General features: G+C 46.4%; 1 protein-coding gene across 1 annotated transcript in view; it reads left to right on the top strand.

The window, feature by feature from the left end:
- The window catches only part of LOC137323418 (transient receptor potential cation channel subfamily M member 2-like), a 199,687-nt gene that overhangs the window by 155,910 nt on the left and 23,348 nt on the right, over positions 1-20,429 (top strand). Inside the window, exon 13 of the mRNA XM_067986895.1 lies at positions 6,553-6,654. Coding sequence (XP_067842996.1) covers positions 6,553-6,654 — 102 coding nt within the window. The remainder of the gene's footprint in view (positions 1-6,552; positions 6,655-20,429) is intronic.

Below are 20,429 nucleotides of genomic sequence, written 5' to 3'. Positions count from 1 at the left end.
CTTGGAACAGTATCAGGTGATCAAAGATCCTCAGCATTGACTGCACACACATTGCCATACATGCTGCTCATCTGATCTCGGCTTTACTCATGAACAGAAAGGGATTCCACTCCCTCAATGTACACCTGGTGTGTGATCACAGACAGTGCATCATGCAGGTCAACGCTCGCTACCCTGGCAGCAGTCATGATTCCTTCATCCTGCGGCAGTCCTCTGTCCCACCTGTATTTGCACGGCAAGTCAAAGGCTGGCTACTGGACGACAAGGGTTATCCCCTCATGAAGTGGCTCATGACTCCGGTCAGGAACGCACACACACGTGCAGAGCAGGCCTATAACAAGAGCCATGCTGCCACACGGAACATCATCGAGCGCACCATAGGCGTCCTCAAACAACGCTTCCGCTGCCTAGACTGGTCTGGAGGAGCCCTGCAGTACTCAGCTGGGTGGGTATCAAGATTTGACGTTGTATGCTGCACAACCTCGCCATTATGAGGAAACTGCTTCTGCCACCGTCCATCAGGTGAGAACCTGAGCAAGAGGAAGAGGCACAGGAAGAGGAGGAAGAGATGGAGAAAGAGGAAGAAGAGGAGGAGGAGGAGGAGGAGATGGAGAGGAAGAGATGGAGGAGGAGGAGGAGGAGGAGGAGGAGGAGAAAGAGATGGAGGAGGAGCAGGGAGGCTACAAGATAGACAGGCCTGTCTGCCAGGGCTCTGCGTGATCAGATTATTAACGAGCGATATCAGAACCCTCCCCATTCACCAACAGTCCCACACTCCTTACTCGCTCACATGACCCTCAAATCTTCCTCCTTATAATTACACATTGCTTCCTCCATCAGCTCATCAGAGAAATAAAACCCACCTCCAAATACAAATTCAAATCCACATTTATAAATTAATACATGAAATGATGTAAATAAGATGAGCCTTGACCATAAAATGAGACTATTGACCCTTGTCCATTCCCTTGGTGCCTGTTGTCCGTGTGCCTTTACCTATCCCAGTGCTCCTACGAGGTGCTTCCCCAGTGGCTGGAGCATGAGTGGTGGGAGGCTGCTGGCCTTCAATGGAGGAATGTCCAGATGGCCTTGGAGGACGACCTCAAGCAGCCCTGGGCCGGGAGGGCCCGGCTTCAGACTGCACCATCTCAGCATGGGCTGCAGCAGTCTGGCCTGGCTGGCCAATAGGCAACAACAGGGGCACTGGCGGAGTGGCAGGGGTGGGAGCAGGAAGGCTGTCGTCTTGAGAGAGGACAGCAGGTTCATCCTCCATGGAGCCATTGCCACTGTCCCGGGGAGATACCTCAGCAATCCTGGTGATCTTCCGGTGAACAGATTGCTGGACTGGTGAGACGCCCTGTTCCACAGTGGAACCCAGAGCTACGATAGCAGCAATCTGAGCTAATAAACCTTTTCTCCTGAATGTGTCTCCTGTGGCCTCTGAAACACGCCATTGAAATGGAGGCGAGTTGCTGCCGAAGCTCATTTGCCCCTTTAAACCTGTGATTGACACATCTCAATAAAAGGTGAGGTACTGCAGCTGAGCACTCAGTTCTCTCAGGCAGATGTTTGGCTGGGAGTACGTTGTGTTTAGACTGAGATTTCTTTGTTGAGATTGAGAATTCTTGTGTTCAGACAAATTTACCTACATTTTGGAGCCCCTCAAACTGACAAAATCAGGATTGGGGGGGACGCAATGGATGTATTCCACATTACATCTGAGGAAGAGGCACATCACCATCCGTGGCAGGCACGGCGTATATTTCTGGTATCTGCAGGTCCACGAGACAGAGGTGCAGAACAAGGACCTGTAGAGGAGCAGAGATGGGCACAATGGAGGGGCCCAGATTGCAGGAGGCACTACCCAAGTGAGAGGGTCTACAGGCTGAGTATCCTGGACCTCTGAGGAGCAGTGCCTTCTCAGGCTCAGACTGAGTCGCTAGGTGGTCGCAGGCATCTTCAGGCTCCTTCATGCAGAGCTGGGCTTGGTGGCCAAGCATTGTCCGTCACAGTTAAAGTCACCACTGCTCTCAAATTCTTCGCCTCCAGATCTTTCCAGGGTGCCACTGGTGACATCTCCAGGGTCTCTCGGTCAATTGCATATTAGTGTATACGACAGGTGATGGATGGCTTGTTTGCCAGGACATCTGACTACATCAACTTCCCCATCACGACATCATCCAGACTGAGAGGGCAGTGGGTGTCAACTCTTTGGCTGGCTTTCCACAGGTGACTGCACACACGTAGCAATCCGAGGACCTCCATCTGAGCCAGGACTGTTCATCAATCAAAAGGGATATCACTCCATCAATGCACAGCTGGTTTGTGACCACTGGAGGTGGTTTCTGCAGGTGTGTGCCAAATTCCCTGGCAGCTGATATGATTCATTCATTTTGCGCGAGTCCAACATGCCGGATCTCTTCTACACAGAAAACAGACTTAAGTGAGGCTCCTTTGAGACAAGAGATACCCTGTGCAGACATGGCTCATGAAACCTGTGAGAAGCCCCACTAATGAGGCACAGCAGTGGTACAACGACAGTCACATCACCACCAGGTCTGTCACTGAACAAGCCATAGGAATGCGAAAGATGCGCTTCAGGTGCCTGCGTCGATCTGGGGGAGCCCTCCAGTACTCACCAGGGAGGGTATGCAGAATAATCGTTGTCTGCTGTGTCCTGCACAACATCGCTGAGCAGAGAGGATTACAGGTGGAGGAGCTCGAATGTGCTCATGAAGCATCCTCATCTTTTAACATTGAAAAGGAGGAGGAGGAGGAGAACTAGGAGGAAGAGGAAGAGGAGGAGGAGGAGGAGGAGGACGAGGAGGAAGATGGGAAACCCATCCCCAGAGCAGCTGTGCACATGGATTCCCTCATCTCGAACAGGTTCTCATAATGAGTTGTGCAAATTGAAGAATGTGAAATACTCCGGACCCCTGGAACAACTCCCTCCCCCCCACTCCCCCTCCGCACCCTCCGCTTGTACAGACAAGTCCTTCAATCACACATGCACCCATTGCACACGCCCAATGGGTGGCATCATGTCCTGGCATTCATGATGAAGCACATGAAAGGGCAAATTCACAAAAGGGAACCAAGAATGGGCGAAGTGAGGCAGTGATGGTGAAAATTATTACATTTAATGTGCAGTTAACAAAAAAATATATAAATTAGTCACATGACAGCTTGTCACACACCATTGTACATACCCTTGGTGATTACAAAACCTTTGCCTTCCTCTTCCGACTGGTCCATCCCCTGTTGCTGCAGCAGAGGTAGTGGCAGATTGCTCAGATCGCTGCTCTGACTGCTTAGATGCTCTCGGCCTATGCCGTCTGGGTTTTAGAGCCTGTGAGGACCCCACCAAAGACTGCTCCACCTGCACCTGTGCAGGGGCAGACTCGACCACCTGGAGAGGAGGCAGCATTGCGGGTACTGGTTGAGAGGGGGACAACGGGTGAGACGTGGGAGCGCTTTGAGTGGCGTCCCCACTTCCATGTCCCCTTTCACCATCACCCCTCCCCTGGGCCAGGCCCACATCATTCCTATCACTCTGCTGGACAGCAGGCTGGTGAGGAGATGTGCTGCCTTGTAAGGCCACAGTTTCTGTCTGCCTGTTTAAGGTGGCAAACATGTTGGCATCCAGAGTCTGCACGGCCATTGTCATGGCCTGAATGGACTCATTTGTGAACCGTACTTGAAGCTCAATGGAGGCTGCCATTCTCTCCATTGCAGACATTCCCACACTTACCTGCACCACCAATCCACTAGCGATGGAGTTGGACTCCTCTATCATCTCCGCTATTGTGGAGAGTGTGCGTGACACGTTTCCCATTACCTCACAAAGGTGCAGCTGTACCTCGATCATTCTCAATCACAACGATGGCCCGTGGAGTTCAGCATCTGTGTCCAGCTGAGCAGAACTGGGAGAGGAGCATGCCCCCCGACACGGACTCTCCACGGCTGCCCCTACCATCTGTCTGCTCGTGCTCACTTTTGAATGGTGAATCACCAGGTGACAACCCAACTAACTGTCCAACAGGATCCACCGAAGTGCCAGTATCAGCGCTGGTGCATGGCTGGATGTCCTGTGACAGTGCATCCTCAGAGGAATGGAGCTGCTCTGAGGAATCGTTTTCATCCATGCAGCTCTTTCCTCTTGGAGGCGTGAAGGCCCTGGAAGACAACAGAATATTAATTATTCATCGGAAAAGTGACAATCTTTCCAATGACCAGACTGAGGCCTGGAACAGTTCAATCATTGATAAAACCAATTGATCATGTGTGTGAAAGATGTTAAAGTTCTGTCACCAGTCTCTCTATCTCCGCTGGATAGGCATGCAATGGTGCGAATTACCTCCATGACCTCCTCCTCCACTGTCAGATGGACTGTTTGTGCTGGTCTACTTCCAATCCTCCTCCTCTCCCGTGCATTTTGTGCCCTCTTCACCAACAAGGGGAGAAAGAACAGACCTGCGAGTGAAGGTGACGTATTCACCCAATGGACGTATTTTGGTGAGGCTGACCATGAAACAGGTGTATCAGAGGGTGAGTATCAGACAGATTCATCACATTGCATCAGGATTGGGGTGAGTGGCAGAGGTGGGTGAGGAAGTGCACAGAAAGTGAAGGTAAGTTGATGAAGAGATTTAAGTGGGTGTGAGGAGTGATGTGATGGAGGAGGCTTGGCAGGACAGAGTGAGAGGGGTGGGGTGGGGTGGTGGGCGAGGGGTGGTACATTTCACAAGATGTGGGGGAATCAGTAACTGTGCTCACTTTTCCTGACCTGGTTCGGTTATTAAATTGCCTCCTGCACTGCACCTAAGACCTGGGCACCGTGCTCCTGCTGCCCACCTCTTCTGCCACCTCCAGCCAGGCCTTCTTGGTAGCAAAAGCAGGTCGTTTCGTCCTGTCAGCCGGGCACAGGACGTCTCTCCTACTTCTCACACCAGCCAGTAGACCCTCTCGGAATCCGCTGGTGAACCAGAGTTCTGCCTTTGCTCTGTGCCCTTCCACCTCGATGTTTCCTTCTTTCTCCTTCAAAATCCATTTTACCTTTGGCCCTTTAAATAGTCCAGATCACAGCACATCATGCGGCTGTGCAGTACGTCCGCTGCGTAGGCTGGAGACACGAAACCCGCTAATAAAATCATCAATTGAGTTGCGATCGCTCAATCCGACACACACACACTGTCTCCGGGTTTCCCATCTGACTATTTACCCACCCGTTGAGTTCCCACCGTCATGTTAAAATCATGCTCCTGGCATCTGACTGTTTATTGGGCACTGCTCCTGTACACTACCACCAATAGTTTAATGAGCTTCGGACCCTAACCGGTGGCCTAGGTTGTTGGCTGGTGGGTTGGCACAGTGTCTGTATTGATCCCAGGAAATCACAAAACAACAACCTTTGTTTAGGAAAGTGACATTCCTGTCTGGGAAAGCTGTTGGTCACAATACGTATATTAGAAAGAACCAGGATTCCTACAGTGCCTTTCACTTTCTTAGACATTGCAAAGTGTCTCACAGCCAAGGAAGTACTTTTGAAGTGTAGTCACTGTTGTAAACATGGCAGCCAATTTGTGCACAGCAAGATCCCACAAACAGCAACGAGAGGAATGATCAGATAATCTGTTTTTGGGTGGTGTTGGTTGAGGGATAGATATTGACCAAGAACACAGGGAGAAGTCCCATGCTCTTCTTCGAATAGTGCTGTGGGAACTTTTACGTTCATCTGAGAGGGCAGATGGGGGCCTCGGTTTAACGTCTCATCCGAAAAATGGCACCTCCAACAATGCAGCACTCCCTCAGTACTGCAGTGTCAGTCTGGATTCTGTGCTCCAGTCTCTGGAGTGGGGACTTGAACCCACAATGCTCTGACTCAGAGACAAGAATACGATCACTGCCGGGGCTGACACCCTCCAGATTAACATTTCAAATACACTGCCAGAACTGAGTCTTAACTTAACTCATCTTGATCAAAGATTGCTGTGCCTGTGGTACAGACAAATCATCTCAGAGCAGCCAGTTCAGGTTTTGATAAACTTGTAATCTGTTTAGAATTGGTCTAAAAGATAGACAAGCCTAATGAGACTAAAGTGTGTACTACTATAGGGCAGGTTAGAGAGAGTTAACATTATCAACTCGCGATCAGTGACTAGTGACCACTGTAAGAAGTGTCTGTGTCTGAGTGAGAGATAGAGAGAGTGAAAGAGAGAGCAAGAGAGCACGATAGAGATGGAGCGAGAGAGCAAGATGGAGAGAAAGAGCGAGCAAGAAAGAGAGCAAGACAGCACGATAGATAAAGAGCACGAGACGGAGACTGAGAGAGGGAGAGAGCGAGAGGGAGAGAGGGAGACGTATATAGAGAGGGAGCGAGAGCGAGATATCACTCTACAGTCGAACAGCTTGGTGATACTGACTTTCTGGACTCAAAGCAGGATGAGCAAAAATCAAAAACTTCAGAAGGGATGGGAAAGAAACTGGAGAAAAGATATTTGCAGCTTATGTCCAGTAAACAAAGTCTGTGTATTGTTTGTTTTTTTCCCTCAGGGAATCTTGGACCCCGGAGAGACATTCCCAAAGAGTCTGAAGCTCATTTTAAACCCAAAGATACTGGACATGTTTCAGAATCTCCTGAAGGAAGCGATCCAGGTTAGAGCTCAGTTTTGTGCGGATTAGTTTAAAGAGTGGTGTCACACTGGGTGCATTCACACTCCCAGTGTGGAGTCGGTGTGGCTCGGGCTCACCTTCGAATCACACTGTGTGAATCCAGGGTCAGGGCCTCAGCACACTCCACTCCACTTCACTATGGAATCAGTTCAGGCCCCACACGCCATTTCCAATCCCTTAATCTCTCCGTCCATATAAACTCCCCCACCCAAATTCACAGCCACCCCCTCGACCTTGCCATCACACATGGCCTCTCTACTCCCATCATGTCAATCACAGATAAGGCTATCTCTGATATCCCTCTCCACCCACATCCTCCTTCCCCCTCCCAATCCCCATCCTTCTTTGTCCGCCCCTGGAAGAAAACTCTCCCCAAGATCACTTACAACGGCACTTTCAAATTCCCAACTGTCTAGCCTTTGGCCCTCCATTCACCATGACATTTCTGCAGTTACAAATCTGCTCAATCACACCCTCACCTCCGCCTTTGATACCCTTGTCCCCATTAAAACCCTTACTCTCTCTCACCCTGGTCGCTCCTCCTGGTCCAGCCCTCATCTCCGCTCCCTTAAGTCCAAGGGACGCAGACTTGAATGGCTAAACCAGTTGTCCGCCACAGACATTAATTGCCAGATCTGGCTGGACCACATAAAGCACTATCTGGTCCTACTCTCCTCTGCCAAAACTGCTCACTATTCCAGGATCATCCTGGAATGTAAAGATAAGCCCCGGTTTCTCTTCACTACAAACCGTCTTCTTAAACCCCTCTCCCCTGCTCCCTCCAACAATAAGTGCGAGGAGCTCATGGACAACTTTGTCACTAAGATTGAGACCATCCATTCAGCTGCCTCTGCCACTTCCCTCCATTTCCCTAGCCCACCGAGTCAAACTTCCCCTACGGTTCCCCCCTGCCCTAGTCCTGAACTCGCATCTTTCTCCAGTTTCTCTTCTATCTCCCCTCATGCCCTCTCCAAGCTCATCTTGTCCACGAGACCCACTTCCTGCTCCCTCGACCCTATTCCTACCAAACTGCTGACCACCCAACTTCCCTTCCTGGCCCCCATGTTAGCTGATATTGTTAACGGTTCCCTCTCCTCAGGTACTGTCCTCCACCTCTTCAAATCTGCCGTCATCACCCTCCTCCTCAAAAAATCCACCGTCCTTGCAAACTACCGCCCCATCTCCAACCTCCCTTTCCTCTCCAAAGTCCTTGAACGTGTTTTCGCCTCTCAAATCCACGCTCATCTTTCCCGCAATTCCATGTTTGATCCCCTCCAATCAGGTTTCTGCCCCTGCCACAGTACTGAAACGGCCCTTATCAAAGTCACAAAAGACATCCTATGTGACAGTGACCGTGGTAAACTGTCCCTCCTCATCCTTCTCCACCTGTCTGCAGCCTTTAACATGGTTGACCACACCATCCTCCTCCAATGCCTTTCTCCCATTGTCCACCTGGGTGGGACTGCGCTCGCCTGGTTCCATTCTTATCTATCCAGTCGTAGCCATAGAATCACCTGCAATGGCTTCTCTTCCCATTCCTGCACTGTTACCTCTGGAGTCCCCCAAGGATCCATCCTTGACCCCCTCCTATTTCTCATCTACAGGCTGCCCCTCGGTGACATCATCTGAAAACACAATATCAGGTCCCACATGTTCACTGACAATACCCAGCTCTACCTCACCACCACCTCCCTCGACCCCTCCACTGTCTCTGATTTGTCAAACTGCTTGTCCGATATCCAGTACTGGATGAGCAGAAATTTCTACCAATTAAATATTGGGAAGATCGAAGCCATTGTCTTCGGTCCCCGCCACAAACTCCGTTCCCCAACCTCCGACTCCATCCCTCTCCCTGGCCACTGTCTGAGGCTGAACCAGACCGTTCGTAACCTTGGCGTCCTATTTGACCCCGAGATGAGCTTCCGACCACATATCCTCTCCATCACCATGACAACCTACTTCCTCCTCCGTAACATCACCCGTCTCCACCCCGCCTCAGCTCATCTGCTACTGAAACCCTCATCCATGTATTTATTATCTCCACACTGGACTATTCCAATGCTTTCCAGACCGGCCTCCCATCTTCCACCCTCCATAAACTTCAGCTCATCCAAAACTCTGCCCCCGTATCCTAACTCGCACCAAGTCCCGTTCTCCCATCACCCCTGTGCTCACTGACCTACATTGGCTCCCGGTCCAGGAACATCTCGATTTTAAAATTCTCATCCTTGTTTTCAAATTCCTCCATGACCTCGCCCCTCCCTATCTCTGTAACCTCCTCCAGCCCACAACCCTCCGAGATCTTTGCCCTCCTCCAATTCTGGCCTCTTGCGAATCCTCTTTTTCCATCTCTCCACCATTGGCGGCCGTGCCTTCAGCTCTGGAATTCCCTCCCTAAACCTCTCCACCTCTCTCTCCTCCTTGAAGACGTTCCTTAAAACCTGCCACTTTGACCAAGCTTTTGGTCACCTGCCCGAATATCTCCTTACGTGGGTCGGTGTCAAATTTTGAAGTGCCTTGGGAGGTTTTACTGTGTTAAAAATGCTACATAAATGCAAGTTGTTGTTGTTGTCACTGTGAGTTCAGTGTCCTTGTAGGTGTCTTGACTGCATGTGTCAGTGTTCAATGCTTCTCACAGATCAGTTATACAGAAGGGATTAACAGTGAATCACAATCTGAGTTGATCTCAAATGGAAAGATTTGGACCTGTCCAGTGATTTTTGAGTTGATTCAGTTATGTTTAGGACCCTTTTTTAATCATGTTACTGCTCACCCAGAGGACATCTCCTTCAGATTTCCAGTGCACATGGGTCAGTATCAGGTGTGTGTGTGTGTTTCTGGTATTAGGTGTGTGTGTGTTTCTGGTATTCGGTGTGTGTGTGTGTTTCTGGTATTCGGTGTGTGTGTGTTTCTGGTATTCGGTGTGTGTGTGTTTCTGGTATTCGGTGTGTGTGTGTTTCTGGTATTAGGTGTGTGTGTGTTTCTGGTATTCGGTGTGTGTGTGTTTCTGGTATTAGGTGTGTGTGTGTTTCTGGTATTAGGTGTGTGTGTGTTTCTGGTATTAGGTGTGTGTGTGTTTCTGGTATTAGGTGTGTGTGTGTTTCTGGTATTAGGTGTGTCTGTGTTTCTGGTATTAGGTGTGTGTGTGTTTCTGGTATTCGGTGTGTGTGTGTTTCTGGTATTCGGTGTGTGTGTGTTTCTGGTATTCGGTGTGTCTGTGTTTCTGGTATTAGGTGTGTGTGTGTTTCAGGTATTCGGTGTGTGTGTGTTTCTGGTATTAGGTGTGTGTGTGTTTCTGGTATTAGGTGTGTGTGTGTTTCTGGTATTAGGTGTGTGTGTGTTTCTGGTATTCGGTGTGTGTGTGTTTCTGGTATTCGGTGTGTGTGTGTTTCAGGTATTAGGTGTGTGTGTGTTTCTGGTATTAGGTGTGTGTGTGTTTCTGGTATTCGGTGTGTGTGTGTTTCTGGTATTCGGTGTGTGTGTGTTTCTGGTATTCGGTGTGTGTGTGTTTCTGGTATTAGGTGTGTGTGTGTTTCTGGTATTAGGTGTGTGTGTGTTTCTGGTATGAGGTGTGTGTGTGTTTCAGGTATTAGGTGTGTGTGTGTTTCTGGTATTAGGTGTGTGTGTGTTTCTGGTATTAGGTGTGTGTGTGTTTCTGGTATTAGGTGTGTGTGTGTTTCTGGTATTAGGTGTGTGTGTGTTTCTGGTATTCGGTGTGTGTGTGTTTCAGGTATTAGGTGTGTGTGTGTTTCTGGTATTCGGTGTGTGTGTGTTTCTGGTATTCGGTGTGTGTGTGTTTCAGGCATTAGGTGTGTGTGTGTTTCTGGTATTAGGTGTGTGTGTGTTTCAGGTATTAGGTGTGTGTGTGTTTCTGGTATTGGATGTGTGTGTTTCAGGTATTAGGTGTGTGTGTGTTTCTGGTATTCGGTGTGTGTGTGTTTCTGGTATTCGGTGTGTGTGTGTTTCTGGTATTAGATGTGTGTGTGTTTCTGGTATTAGGTGTGAGTGTGTTTCTGGTATTCGGTGTGTGTGTGTTTCAGGTATTAGGTGTGTGTGTGTTTCTGGTATTCGGTGTGTGTGTGTTTCTGGTATTCGGTGTGTGTGTGTTTCTGGTATTAGGTGTGTGTGTGTTTCTGGTATTCGGTGTGTGTGTGTTTCTGGTATTCGGTGTGTGTGTGTTTCTGGTATTAGATGTGTGCGTGTTTCTGGTATTAGGTGTGAGTGTGTTTCTGGTATTAGGTGTGTGTGTGTTTCTGGTATTCGGTGTGTCTGTGTTTCTGGTATGAGGTGTGAGTGTGTTTCAGGTATTAGGTGTGTGTGTGTTTCTGGTATTAGGTGTGAGTGTGTTTCTGGTATTAGGTGTGTGTGTGTTTCTGGTATTCGGTGTGTGTGTGTTTCAGGTATTAGGTGTGTGTGTGTTTCTGGTATTAGGTGTGAGTGTGTTTCTGGTATTAGGTGTGTGTGTGTTTCTGGTATTAGGTGTGTGTGTGTTTCTGGTATTCGGTGTGTGTGTGTTTCTGGTATTAGGTGTGTGTGTGTTTCTGGTATTAGGTGTGTGTGTGTTTCTGGTATTAGGTGTGTGTGTGTTTCTGGTATTCGGTGTGTGTGTGTTTCTGGTATTAGGTGTGTGTGTGTTTCTGGTATTCGGTGTGTGTGTGTTTCTGGTATTCGGTGTGTGTGTGTTTCAGGTATTTGGTGTGTGTGTGTTTCAGGTATTAGGTGTGTGTGTGTTTCTGGTATTCGGTGTGTGTGTGTTTCTGGTATTCGGTGTGTGTGTGTTTCTGGTATTAGGTGTGTGTGTGTTTCTGGTATTCGGTGTGTGTGTGTTTCTGGTATTAGGTGTGTGTGTGTTTCTGGTATTAGGTGTGTGTGTGTTTCTGGTATTTGGTGTGTGTGTGTTTCTGGTATTAGGTGTGTGTGTGTTTCTGGTATTAGGTGTGTGTGTGTTTCTGGTATTAGGTGTGTGTGTGTTTCTGGTATTCGGTGTGTGTGTGTTTCTGGTATTCGGTGTGTGTGTGTTTCTGGTATTAGGTGTGTGTGTGTTTCTGGTATTCGGTGTGTGTGTGTTTCTGGTATTAGGTGTGTGTGTGTTTCTGGTATTAGGTGTGTGTGTGTTTCTGGTATTCGGTGTGTGTGTGTTTCTGGTATTAGATGTGTGTGTGTTTCAGGTATTAGGTGTGTGCGTGTGTTTCTGGTATTAGGTGTGTGTGTGTTTCAGGTATTAGGTGTGTGTGTGTTTCTGGTATTAGGTGTGTGTGTGTTTCTGGTATTAGGTGTGTGCGTGTGTTTCTGGTATTAGGTGTGTGTGTGTTTCAGGTATTAGGTGTGTGTGTGTTTCTGGTATTCGGTGTGTGTGTTTCTGGTATTAGGTGTGTGTGTGTTTCAGGTATTAGGTGTGAGTGTGTTTCTGGTATTAGGTGTGTGTGTGTTTCAGGTATTAGGTGTGTGTGTGTTTCTGGTATTAGGTGTGTGTGTGTTTCTGGTATTAGGTGTGTGTGTGTTTCTGGTATTTGGTGTGTATGTGTTTCAGGTATTAGATGTGTGTGTGTTTCTGGTATTAGATGTGTGTGTGTTTCTGGTATTAGGTGTGTGTGTGTTTCTGGTATGAGGTGTGTGTGTGTTTCTGGTATTAGGTGTGTGTGTGTTTCAGGTATTCGGTGTGTGTGTGTTTCTGGTATTAGGTGTGTGTGTGTTTCAGGTATTAGGTGTGTGTGTGTTTCTGGTATTAGGTGTGTGTGTGTTTCTGGTATTCGGTGTGTGTGTGTTTCTGGTATTCGGTGTGAGTGTGTTTCTGGTATTAGGTGTGTGTGTGTTTCTGGTATTCGGTGTGTGTGTGTTTCTGGTATTAGATGTGTGTGTGTTTCTGGTATTAGGTGTGTGTGTGTTTCTGGTATTAGGTGTGTGTGTGTTTCTGGTATTCGGTGTGTGTGTGTTTCTGGTATTAGATGTGTGTGTGTTTCTGGTATTAGGTGTGTGTGTGTTTCTGGTATTAGGTGTGTTTGTGTTTCTGGTATTAGATGTGTGTGTGTTTCAGGTATTAGGTGTGTGTGTGTTTCTGGTATTAGGTGTGTGTGTGTTTCTGGTATTCGGTGTGTGTGTTTCTGGTATTAGGTGTGTGTGTGTTTCAGGTATTAGGTGTGAGTGTGTTTCTGGTATCAGGTGTGTGTGTGTTTCTGGTATTAGGTGTGTGTGTGTTTCTGGTATTAGGTGTGTGTGTGTTTCTGGTATTCGGTGTGTGTGTGTTTCTGGTATTCGGTGTGTGTGTGTTTCTGGTATTAGGTGTGTGTGTGTTTCTGGTATTAGGTGTGTGTGTGTTTCTGGTATTAGGTGTGTGTGTGTTTCAGGTATTAGGTGTGAGTGTGTTTCTGGTATTAGGTGTGTGTGTGTTTCTGGTATTAGGTGTGTGTGTGTTTCTGGTATTCGGTGTGTGTGTGTTTCTGGTATTCGGTGTGTGTGTGTTTCTGGTATTAGGTGTGTGTGTGTTTCTGGTATTAGATGTGTGTGTGTTTCTGGTATTAGGTGTGTGTGTGTTTCTGGTATTAGGTGTGTGTGTGTTTCTGGTATTCGGTGTGTGTGTGTTTCTGGTATTAGATGTGTGTGTGTTTCTGGTATTAGGTGTGTGTGTGTTTCTGGTATTAGGTGTGTGTGTGTTTCTGGTATTCGGTGTGTGTGTGTTTCTGGTATTAGGTGTGTGTGTGTTTCTGGTATTCGGTGTGTGTGTGTTTCTGGTATTAGGTGTGTGTGTGTTTCTGGTATTAGGTGTGTGTGTGTTTCTGGTATTAGGTGTGTGTGTGTTTCTGGTATTAGGTGTGTGTGTGTTTCTGGTATTCGGTGTGTGTGTGTTTCTGGTATTAGGTGTGTGTGTGTTTCTGGTATTCGGTGTGTGTGTGTTTCTGGTATTAGATGTGTGTGTGTTTCTGGTATTCGGTGTGTGTGTGTTTCTGGTATTCGGTGTGTGTGTGTTTCTGGTATTCGGTGTGTCTGTGTTTCTGGTATTAGGTGTGAGTGTGTTTCTGGTATTGGGTGTGTGTGTGTTTCTGGTATTCGGTGTGTGTGTGTTTCTGGTATTAGGTGTGTGTGTGTTTCTGGTATTAGGTGTGTGTGTGTTTCTGGTATTAGGTGTGTGTGTGTTTCTGGTATTCGGTGTGTGTGTGTTTCTGGTATTAGGTGTGTGTGTGTTTCTGGTATTAGGTGTGTGTGTGTTTCTGGTATTAGGTGTGTGTGTGTTTCTGGTATGAGGTGTGTGTGTGTTTCTGGTATTAGGTGTGTGTGTGTTTCTGGTATTCGGTGTGTGTGTGTTTCTGGTATTGGGTGTGTGTGTGTTTCTGGTATTAGGTGTGTGTGTGTTTCTGGTATGAGGTGTGTGTGTGTTTCTGGTATTAGGTGTGTGTGTGTTTCTGGTATTCGGTGTGTGTGTGTTTCTGGTATTGGGTGTGTGTGTGTTTCTGGTATTAGGTGTGTGTGTGTTTCTGGTATTAGGTGTGTGTGTGTTTCTGGTATTCGGTGTGTGTGTGTTTCTGGTATTAGGTGTGTGTGTGTTTCTGGTATTAGGTGTGTGTGTGTTTCTGGTATTCGGTGTGTGTGTGTTTCTGGTATTTGGTGTGTGTGTGTTTCTGGTATTCGGTGTGTGTGTGTTTCTGGTATTAGATGTGTGTGTGTTTCTGGTATTCGGTGTGTGTGTGTTTCTGGTATTCGGTGTGTGTGTGTTTCTGGTATTCGGTGTGTCTGTGTTTCTGGTATTAGGTGTGTCTGTGTTTCTGGTATTAGGTGTGTGTGTGTTTCTGGTATTAGGTGTGTGTGTGTTTCTGGTATTAGGTGTGTGTGTGTTTCTGGTATTAGGTGTGTGTGTGTTTCTGGTATTAGGTGTGTGTGTGTTTCTGGTATTCGGTGTGTGTGTGTTTCTGGTATTAGGTGTGTGTGTGTTTCTGGTATTAGGTGTGTGTGTGTTTCTGGTATTCGGTGTGTGTGTGTTTCTGGTATTAGATGTGTGTGTGTTTCTGGTATTCGGTGTGTGTGTGTTTCTGGTATTAGGTGTGTGTGTGTTTCTGGTATTCGGTGTGTGTGTGTTTCTGGTATTCGGTGTGTGTGTGTTTCTGGTATTAGGTGTGTGTGTGTTTCTGGTATTAGGTGTGTGTGTGTTTCTGGTATTAGGTGTGTCTGTGTTTCTGGTATTAGGTGTGTCTGTGTTTCTGGTATTAGGTGTGTGTGTGTTTCTGGTATTAGGTGTGTCTGTGTTTCTGGTATTAGGTGTGTGTGTGTTTCTGGTATTAGGTGTGTGTGTGTTTCTGGTATTAGGTGTGTTTGTGTTTCTGGTATTAGGTGTGTGTGTGTTTCTGGTATTAGGTGTGTGTGTGTTTCTGGTATTCGGTGTGTGTGTGTTTCTGGTATTCGGTGTGTGTGTGTTTCTGGTATTAGGTGTGTGTGTGTTTCTGGTATTAGGTGTGTGTGTGTTTCTGGTATTAGGTGTGAGTGTGTTTCAGGTATTAGGTGTGTGTGTGTTTCTGGTATTCGGTGTGTGTGTGTTTCTGGTATTTGGTGTGTGTGTGTTTCTGGTATTAGGTGTGTGTGTGTTTCTGGTATTAGATGTGTGTGTGTTTCAGGTATTAGGTGTGTGTGTGTTTCTGGTATTAGGTGTGTGTGTGTTTCTGGTATTAGGTGTGTGTGTGTTTCTGGTATTAGGTGTGTGTGTGTTTCAGGTATTCGGTGTGTGTGTGTTTCTGGTATTAGGTGTGTGTGTGTTTCTGGTATGAGGTGTGTCTGTGTTTCTGGTATTAGGTGTGTGTGTGTTTCTGGTATTAGGTGTGTGTGTGTTTCTGGTATTAGGTGTGTGTGTGTTTCTGGTATTCGGTGTGTGTGTGTTTCAGGTATTAGGTGTGTGTGTGTTTCAGGTATTAGGTGTGTGTGTGTTTCTGGTATTCGGTGTGTGTGTGTTTCTGGTATTAGGTGTGTGTGTGTTTCTGGTATTAGGTGTGTGTGTGTTTCAGGTATTAGGTGTGTGTGTGTTTCTGGTATTAGGTGTGTGTGTGTTTCTGGTATTAGGTGTGTCTGTGTTTCTGGTATTAGGTGTGTGTGTGTTTCTGGTATTCGGTGTGTGTGTGTTTCTGGTATTCGGTGTGTGTGTGTTTCAGGTATTAGGTGTGTGTGTGTTTCTGGTATTAGGTGTGAGTGTGTTTCTGGTATTCGGTGTGTGTGTGTTTCTGGTATTCGGTGTGTGTGTGTTTCTGGTATTCGGTGTGTGTGTGTTTCTGGTATTAGGTGTGTGTGTGTTTCTGGTATTAGGTGTGTGTGTGTTTCTGGTATTCGGTGTGTGTGTGTTTCTGGTATTCGGTGTGTGTGTGTTTCTGGTATTCGGTGTGTGTGTGTTTCTGGTATTAGGTGTGTGTGTGTTTCTGGTATTAGGTGTGTGTGTGTTTCTGGTATTAGGTGTGTGTGTGTTTCTGGTATTCGGTGTGTGTGTGTTTCAGGTATTAGGTGTGTGTGTGTTTCTGGTATTAGGTGTGTGTGTGTTTCTGGTATTCGGTGTGTGTGTGTTTCTGGTATTCGGTGTGAGTGTGTTTCTGGTATTCGGTGTGTGTGTGTTTCTGGTATTCGGTGTGTGTGTGTTTCTGGTATTAGGTGTGAGTGTGTTTCTGGTATTAGGTGTGTGTGTGTTTCTGGTATTAGGTGTGAGTGTGTTTCTGGTATCCGGTGTGTGTGTGTTTCTGGTATTCGGTGTGTGTGTGTTTCAGGTATTGGGTGTGTGTGTGTTTCTGGTATTAGGTGTGTGTGTGTTTCAGGTATTCAGTGTGTGTGTGTTTCTGGTATTAGGTGTGTGTGTGTTTCTGGTATTAGGTGTGTGTGTGTTTCAGGTATTAGGTGTGTGTGTGTTTCTGGTATTAGATGTGTGTGTGTTTCAGGTATTAGGTGTGTGTGTGTTTCTGGTATTAGGTGTGTGTGTGTTTCAGGTATTCGGTGTGTGTGTGTTTCTGGTATTAGGTGTGTGTGTGTTTCTGGTATTAGGTGTGTGTGTGTTTCTGGTATTCGGTGTGTGTGTGTTTCTGGTATTCGGTGTGTGTGTGTTTCTGGTATTAGGTGTGTGTGTGTTTCAGGTATTAGGTGTGTGTGTGTTTCTGGTATTAGGTGTGTGTGTGTTTCAGGTATTAGGTGTGTGTGTGTTTCTGGTATTAGGTGTGTGTGTGTTTCAGGTATTAGGTGTGTGTGTGTTTCTGGTATTAGGTGTGTGTGTGTTTCAGGTATTAGGTGTGTGTGTGTTTCTGGTATTAGGTGTGTGTGTGTTTCAGGTATTAGGTGTGTGTGTGTTTCTGGTATTCGGTGTGTGTGTGTTTCTGGTATTCGGTGTGTGTGTGTTTCTGGTATTAGGTGTGTGTGTGTTTCAGGTATTAGGTGTGTGTGTGTTTCTGGTATTAGGTGTGTGTGTGTTTCAGGTATTAGGTGTGTGTGTGTTTCTGGTATTCGGTGTGTGTGTGTTTCTGGTATTCGGTGTGTGTGTGTTTCTGGTATTAGGTGGGTGTGTGTTTCTGGTATTAGGTGTGTGTGTGTTTCTGGTATTCGGTGTGTGTGTGTTTCTGGTATTAGGTGTGTGTGTGTTTCTGGTATTCGGTGTGTGTGTGTTTCAGGTATTAGGTGTGTGTGTGTTTCTGGTATTAGGTGTGTGTGTGTTTCAGGTATTAGGTGTGTGTGTGTTTCTGGTATTCGGTGTGTGTGTGTTTCTGGTATTCGGTGTGTGTGTGTTTCTGGTATTAGGTGGGTGTGTGTTTCTGGTATTAGGTGTGTGTGTGTTTCTGGTATTGGATGTGTGTGTGTTTCTGGTATTAGGTGTGTGTGTGTTTCTGGTATTAGGTGTGTGTGTGTGTTTCTGGTATTAGGTGTGTGTGTGTTTCAGGTATTCGGTGTGTGTGTGTTTCTGGTATTAGGTGTGTGTGTGTTTCTGGTATTCGGTGTGTGTGTGTTTCTGGTATTAGGTGGGTGTGTGTTTCTGGTATTAGGTGTGTGTGTGTTTCTGGTATTAGGTGTGTGTGTGTTTCAGGTATTCGGTGTGTGTGTGTTTCTGGTATTAGGTGTGTGTGTGTTTCTGGTATTCGGTGTGTGTGTGTTTCTGGTATTAGGTGGGTGTGTGTTTCTGGTATTAGGTGTGTGTCTGGTATTAGGTGTGTGTTTGTTTTAGTTTGTGTGTGTGTTGTGTGTTTCTGGTATTAGGTGTGTGTGTGTTTCAGGTATTCGGTGTGTGTGTGTTTCTGGTATTCGGTGTGTGTGTGTTTCAGGTATTCGGTGTGTGTGTGTTTCTGGTATTCGGTGTGTGTGTGTTTCTGGTATTAGGTGTGTGTGTGTTTCTGGTATTGGATGTGTGTGTGTTTCTGGTATTAGGTGTGTGTGTGTTTCTGGTATTCGGTGTGTGTGTGTTTCTGGTATTCGGTGTGTGTGTGTTTCAGGTATTAGGTGTGTGTGTGTTTCTGGTATTTGGTGTGTGTGTGTTTCTGGTATTCGTTGTGTGTGTGTTTCTGGTATTAGGTGTGTGTGTGTTTCTGGTATTCGGTGTGTGTGTGTTTCTGGTATTAGGTGTGTGTGTGTTTCTGGTATTCGGTGTGTGTGTGTTTCTGGTATTAGGTGTGTGTGTGTTTCTGGTATGAGGTGTGTGTGTGTTTCTGGTATTAGATGTGTGTGTGTTTCTGGTATTAGGTGTGTGTGTGTTTCTGGTATTAGGTGTGTGTGTGTTTCTGGTATTCGGTGTGTGTGTGTTTCTGGTATTCGGTGTGTGTGTGTTTCTGGTATTCGGTGTGTGTGTGTTTCTGGTATTAGGTGTGTGTGTGTTTCTGGTATTCGGTGTGTGTGTGTTTCTGGTATTAGGTGTGTGTGTGTTTCTGGTATTAGGTGTGTGTGTGTTTCTGGTATTAGGTGTGTGTGTGTTTCTGGTATTAGGTGTGTGTGTGTTTCTGGTATTCGGTGTGTGTGTGTTTCTGGTATTCGGTGTGAGTGTGTTTCTGGTATTAGGTGTGTGTGTGTTTCTGGTATTTGGTGTGTGTGTGTTTCTGGTATTCGGTGTGTGTGTGTTTCTGGTATTCGGTGTGTGTGTGTTTCTGGTATTCGGTGTGAGTGTGTTTCTGGTATTAGGTGTGTGTGTGTTTCTGGTATTCGGTGTGTGTGTGTTTCTGGTATTAGGTGTGTGTGTGTTTCAGGTATTAGGTGTGTGCGTGTGTTTCTGGTATTAGGTGTGTGTGTGTTTCAATTATTAGATGTGTGTGTGTTTCTGGTATTAGGTGTGTGTGTGTTTCTGGTATTAGGTGTGAGTGTGTTTCTGGTATTCGGTGTGTGTGTGTTTCTGGTATTCGGTGTGTGTGTGTTTCTGGTATTCGGTGTGTGTGTGTTTCTGGTATTAGGTGTGTGTGTGTTTCTGGTATTCGGTGTGTGTGTGTTTCTGGTATTGGGTGTGTGTGTGTTTCTGGTATTAGGTGTGTGTGTGTTTCTGGTATTAGGTGTGTGTGTGTTTCTGGTATTCGGTGTGTGTGTGTTTCTGGTATTCGGTGTGTGTGTGTTTCTGGTATTAGGTGTGTGTGTGTTTCTGGTATTAGGTGTGTGTGTGTTTCTGGTATTCGGTGTGTGTGTGTTTCTGGTATTAGGTGTGTGTGTGTTTCTGGTATTAGGTGTGTGTGTGTTTCAGGTATTAGGTGTGTGTGTGTTTCTGGTATTAGGTGTGTGTGTGTTTCAGGTATTAGGTGTGTGTGTGTTTCTGGTATTAGGTGTGTGTGTGTTTCAGGTATTAGGTGTGTGTGTGTTTCTGGTATTAGGTGTGTGTGTGTTTCAGGTATTAGGTGTGTGTGTGTTTCTGGTATTCGGTGTGTGTGTGTTTCTGGTATTCGGTGTGTGTGTGTTTCTGGTATTAGGTGTGTGTGTGTTTCTGGTATTAGGTGTGTGTGTGTTTCAGGTATTAGGTGTGTGTGTGTTTCTGGTATTAGGTGTGTGTGTGTTTCAGGTATTAGGTGTGTGTGTGTTTCTGGTATTCGGTGTGTGTGTGTTTCTGGTATTCGGTGTGTGTGTGTTTCTGGTATTAGGTGGGTGTGTGTTTCTGGTATTAGGTGTGTGTGTGTTTCTGGTATTCGGTGTGTGTGTGTTTCTGGTATTAGGTGTGTGTGTGTTTCTGGTATTCGGTGTGTGTGTGTTTCAGGTATTAGGTGTGTGTGTGTTTCTGGTATTAGGTGTGTGTGTGTTTCAGGTATTAGGTGTGTGTGTGTTTCTGGTATTCGGTGTGTGTGTGTTTCTGGTATTCGGTGTGTGTGTGTTTCTGGTATTAGGTGGGTGTGTGTTTCTGGTATTAGGTGTGTGTGTGTTTCTGGTATTGGATGTGTGTGTGTTTCTGGTATTAGGTGTGTGTGTGTTTCTGGTATTAGGTGTGTGTGTGTGTTTCTGGTATTAGGTGTGTGTGTGTTTCAGGTATTCGGTGTGTGTGTGTTTCTGGTATTAGGTGTGTGTGTGTTTCTGGTATTCGGTGTGTGTGTGTTTCTGGTATTAGGTGGGTGTGTGTTTCTGGTATTAGGTGTGTGTGTGTTTCTGGTATTAGGTGTGTGTGTGTTTCAGGTATTCGGTGTGTGTGTGTTTCTGGTATTAGGTGTGTGTGTGTTTCTGGTATTCGGTGTGTGTGTGTTTCTGGTATTAGGTGGGTGTGTGTTTCTGGTATTAGGTGTGTGTGTGTTTCTGGTATTAGGTGTGTGTGTGTTTCAGGTATTCGGTGTGTGTGTGTTTCTGGTATTCGGTGTGTGTGTGTT

This window comes from Heptranchias perlo, chromosome 7 (genome assembly GCF_035084215.1).
Source record: "Heptranchias perlo isolate sHepPer1 chromosome 7, sHepPer1.hap1, whole genome shotgun sequence".
Taxonomy (NCBI): domain Eukaryota; kingdom Metazoa; phylum Chordata; class Chondrichthyes; order Hexanchiformes; family Hexanchidae; genus Heptranchias; species Heptranchias perlo.
This window is presented reverse-complemented; position numbering and strand designations above follow the sequence as displayed.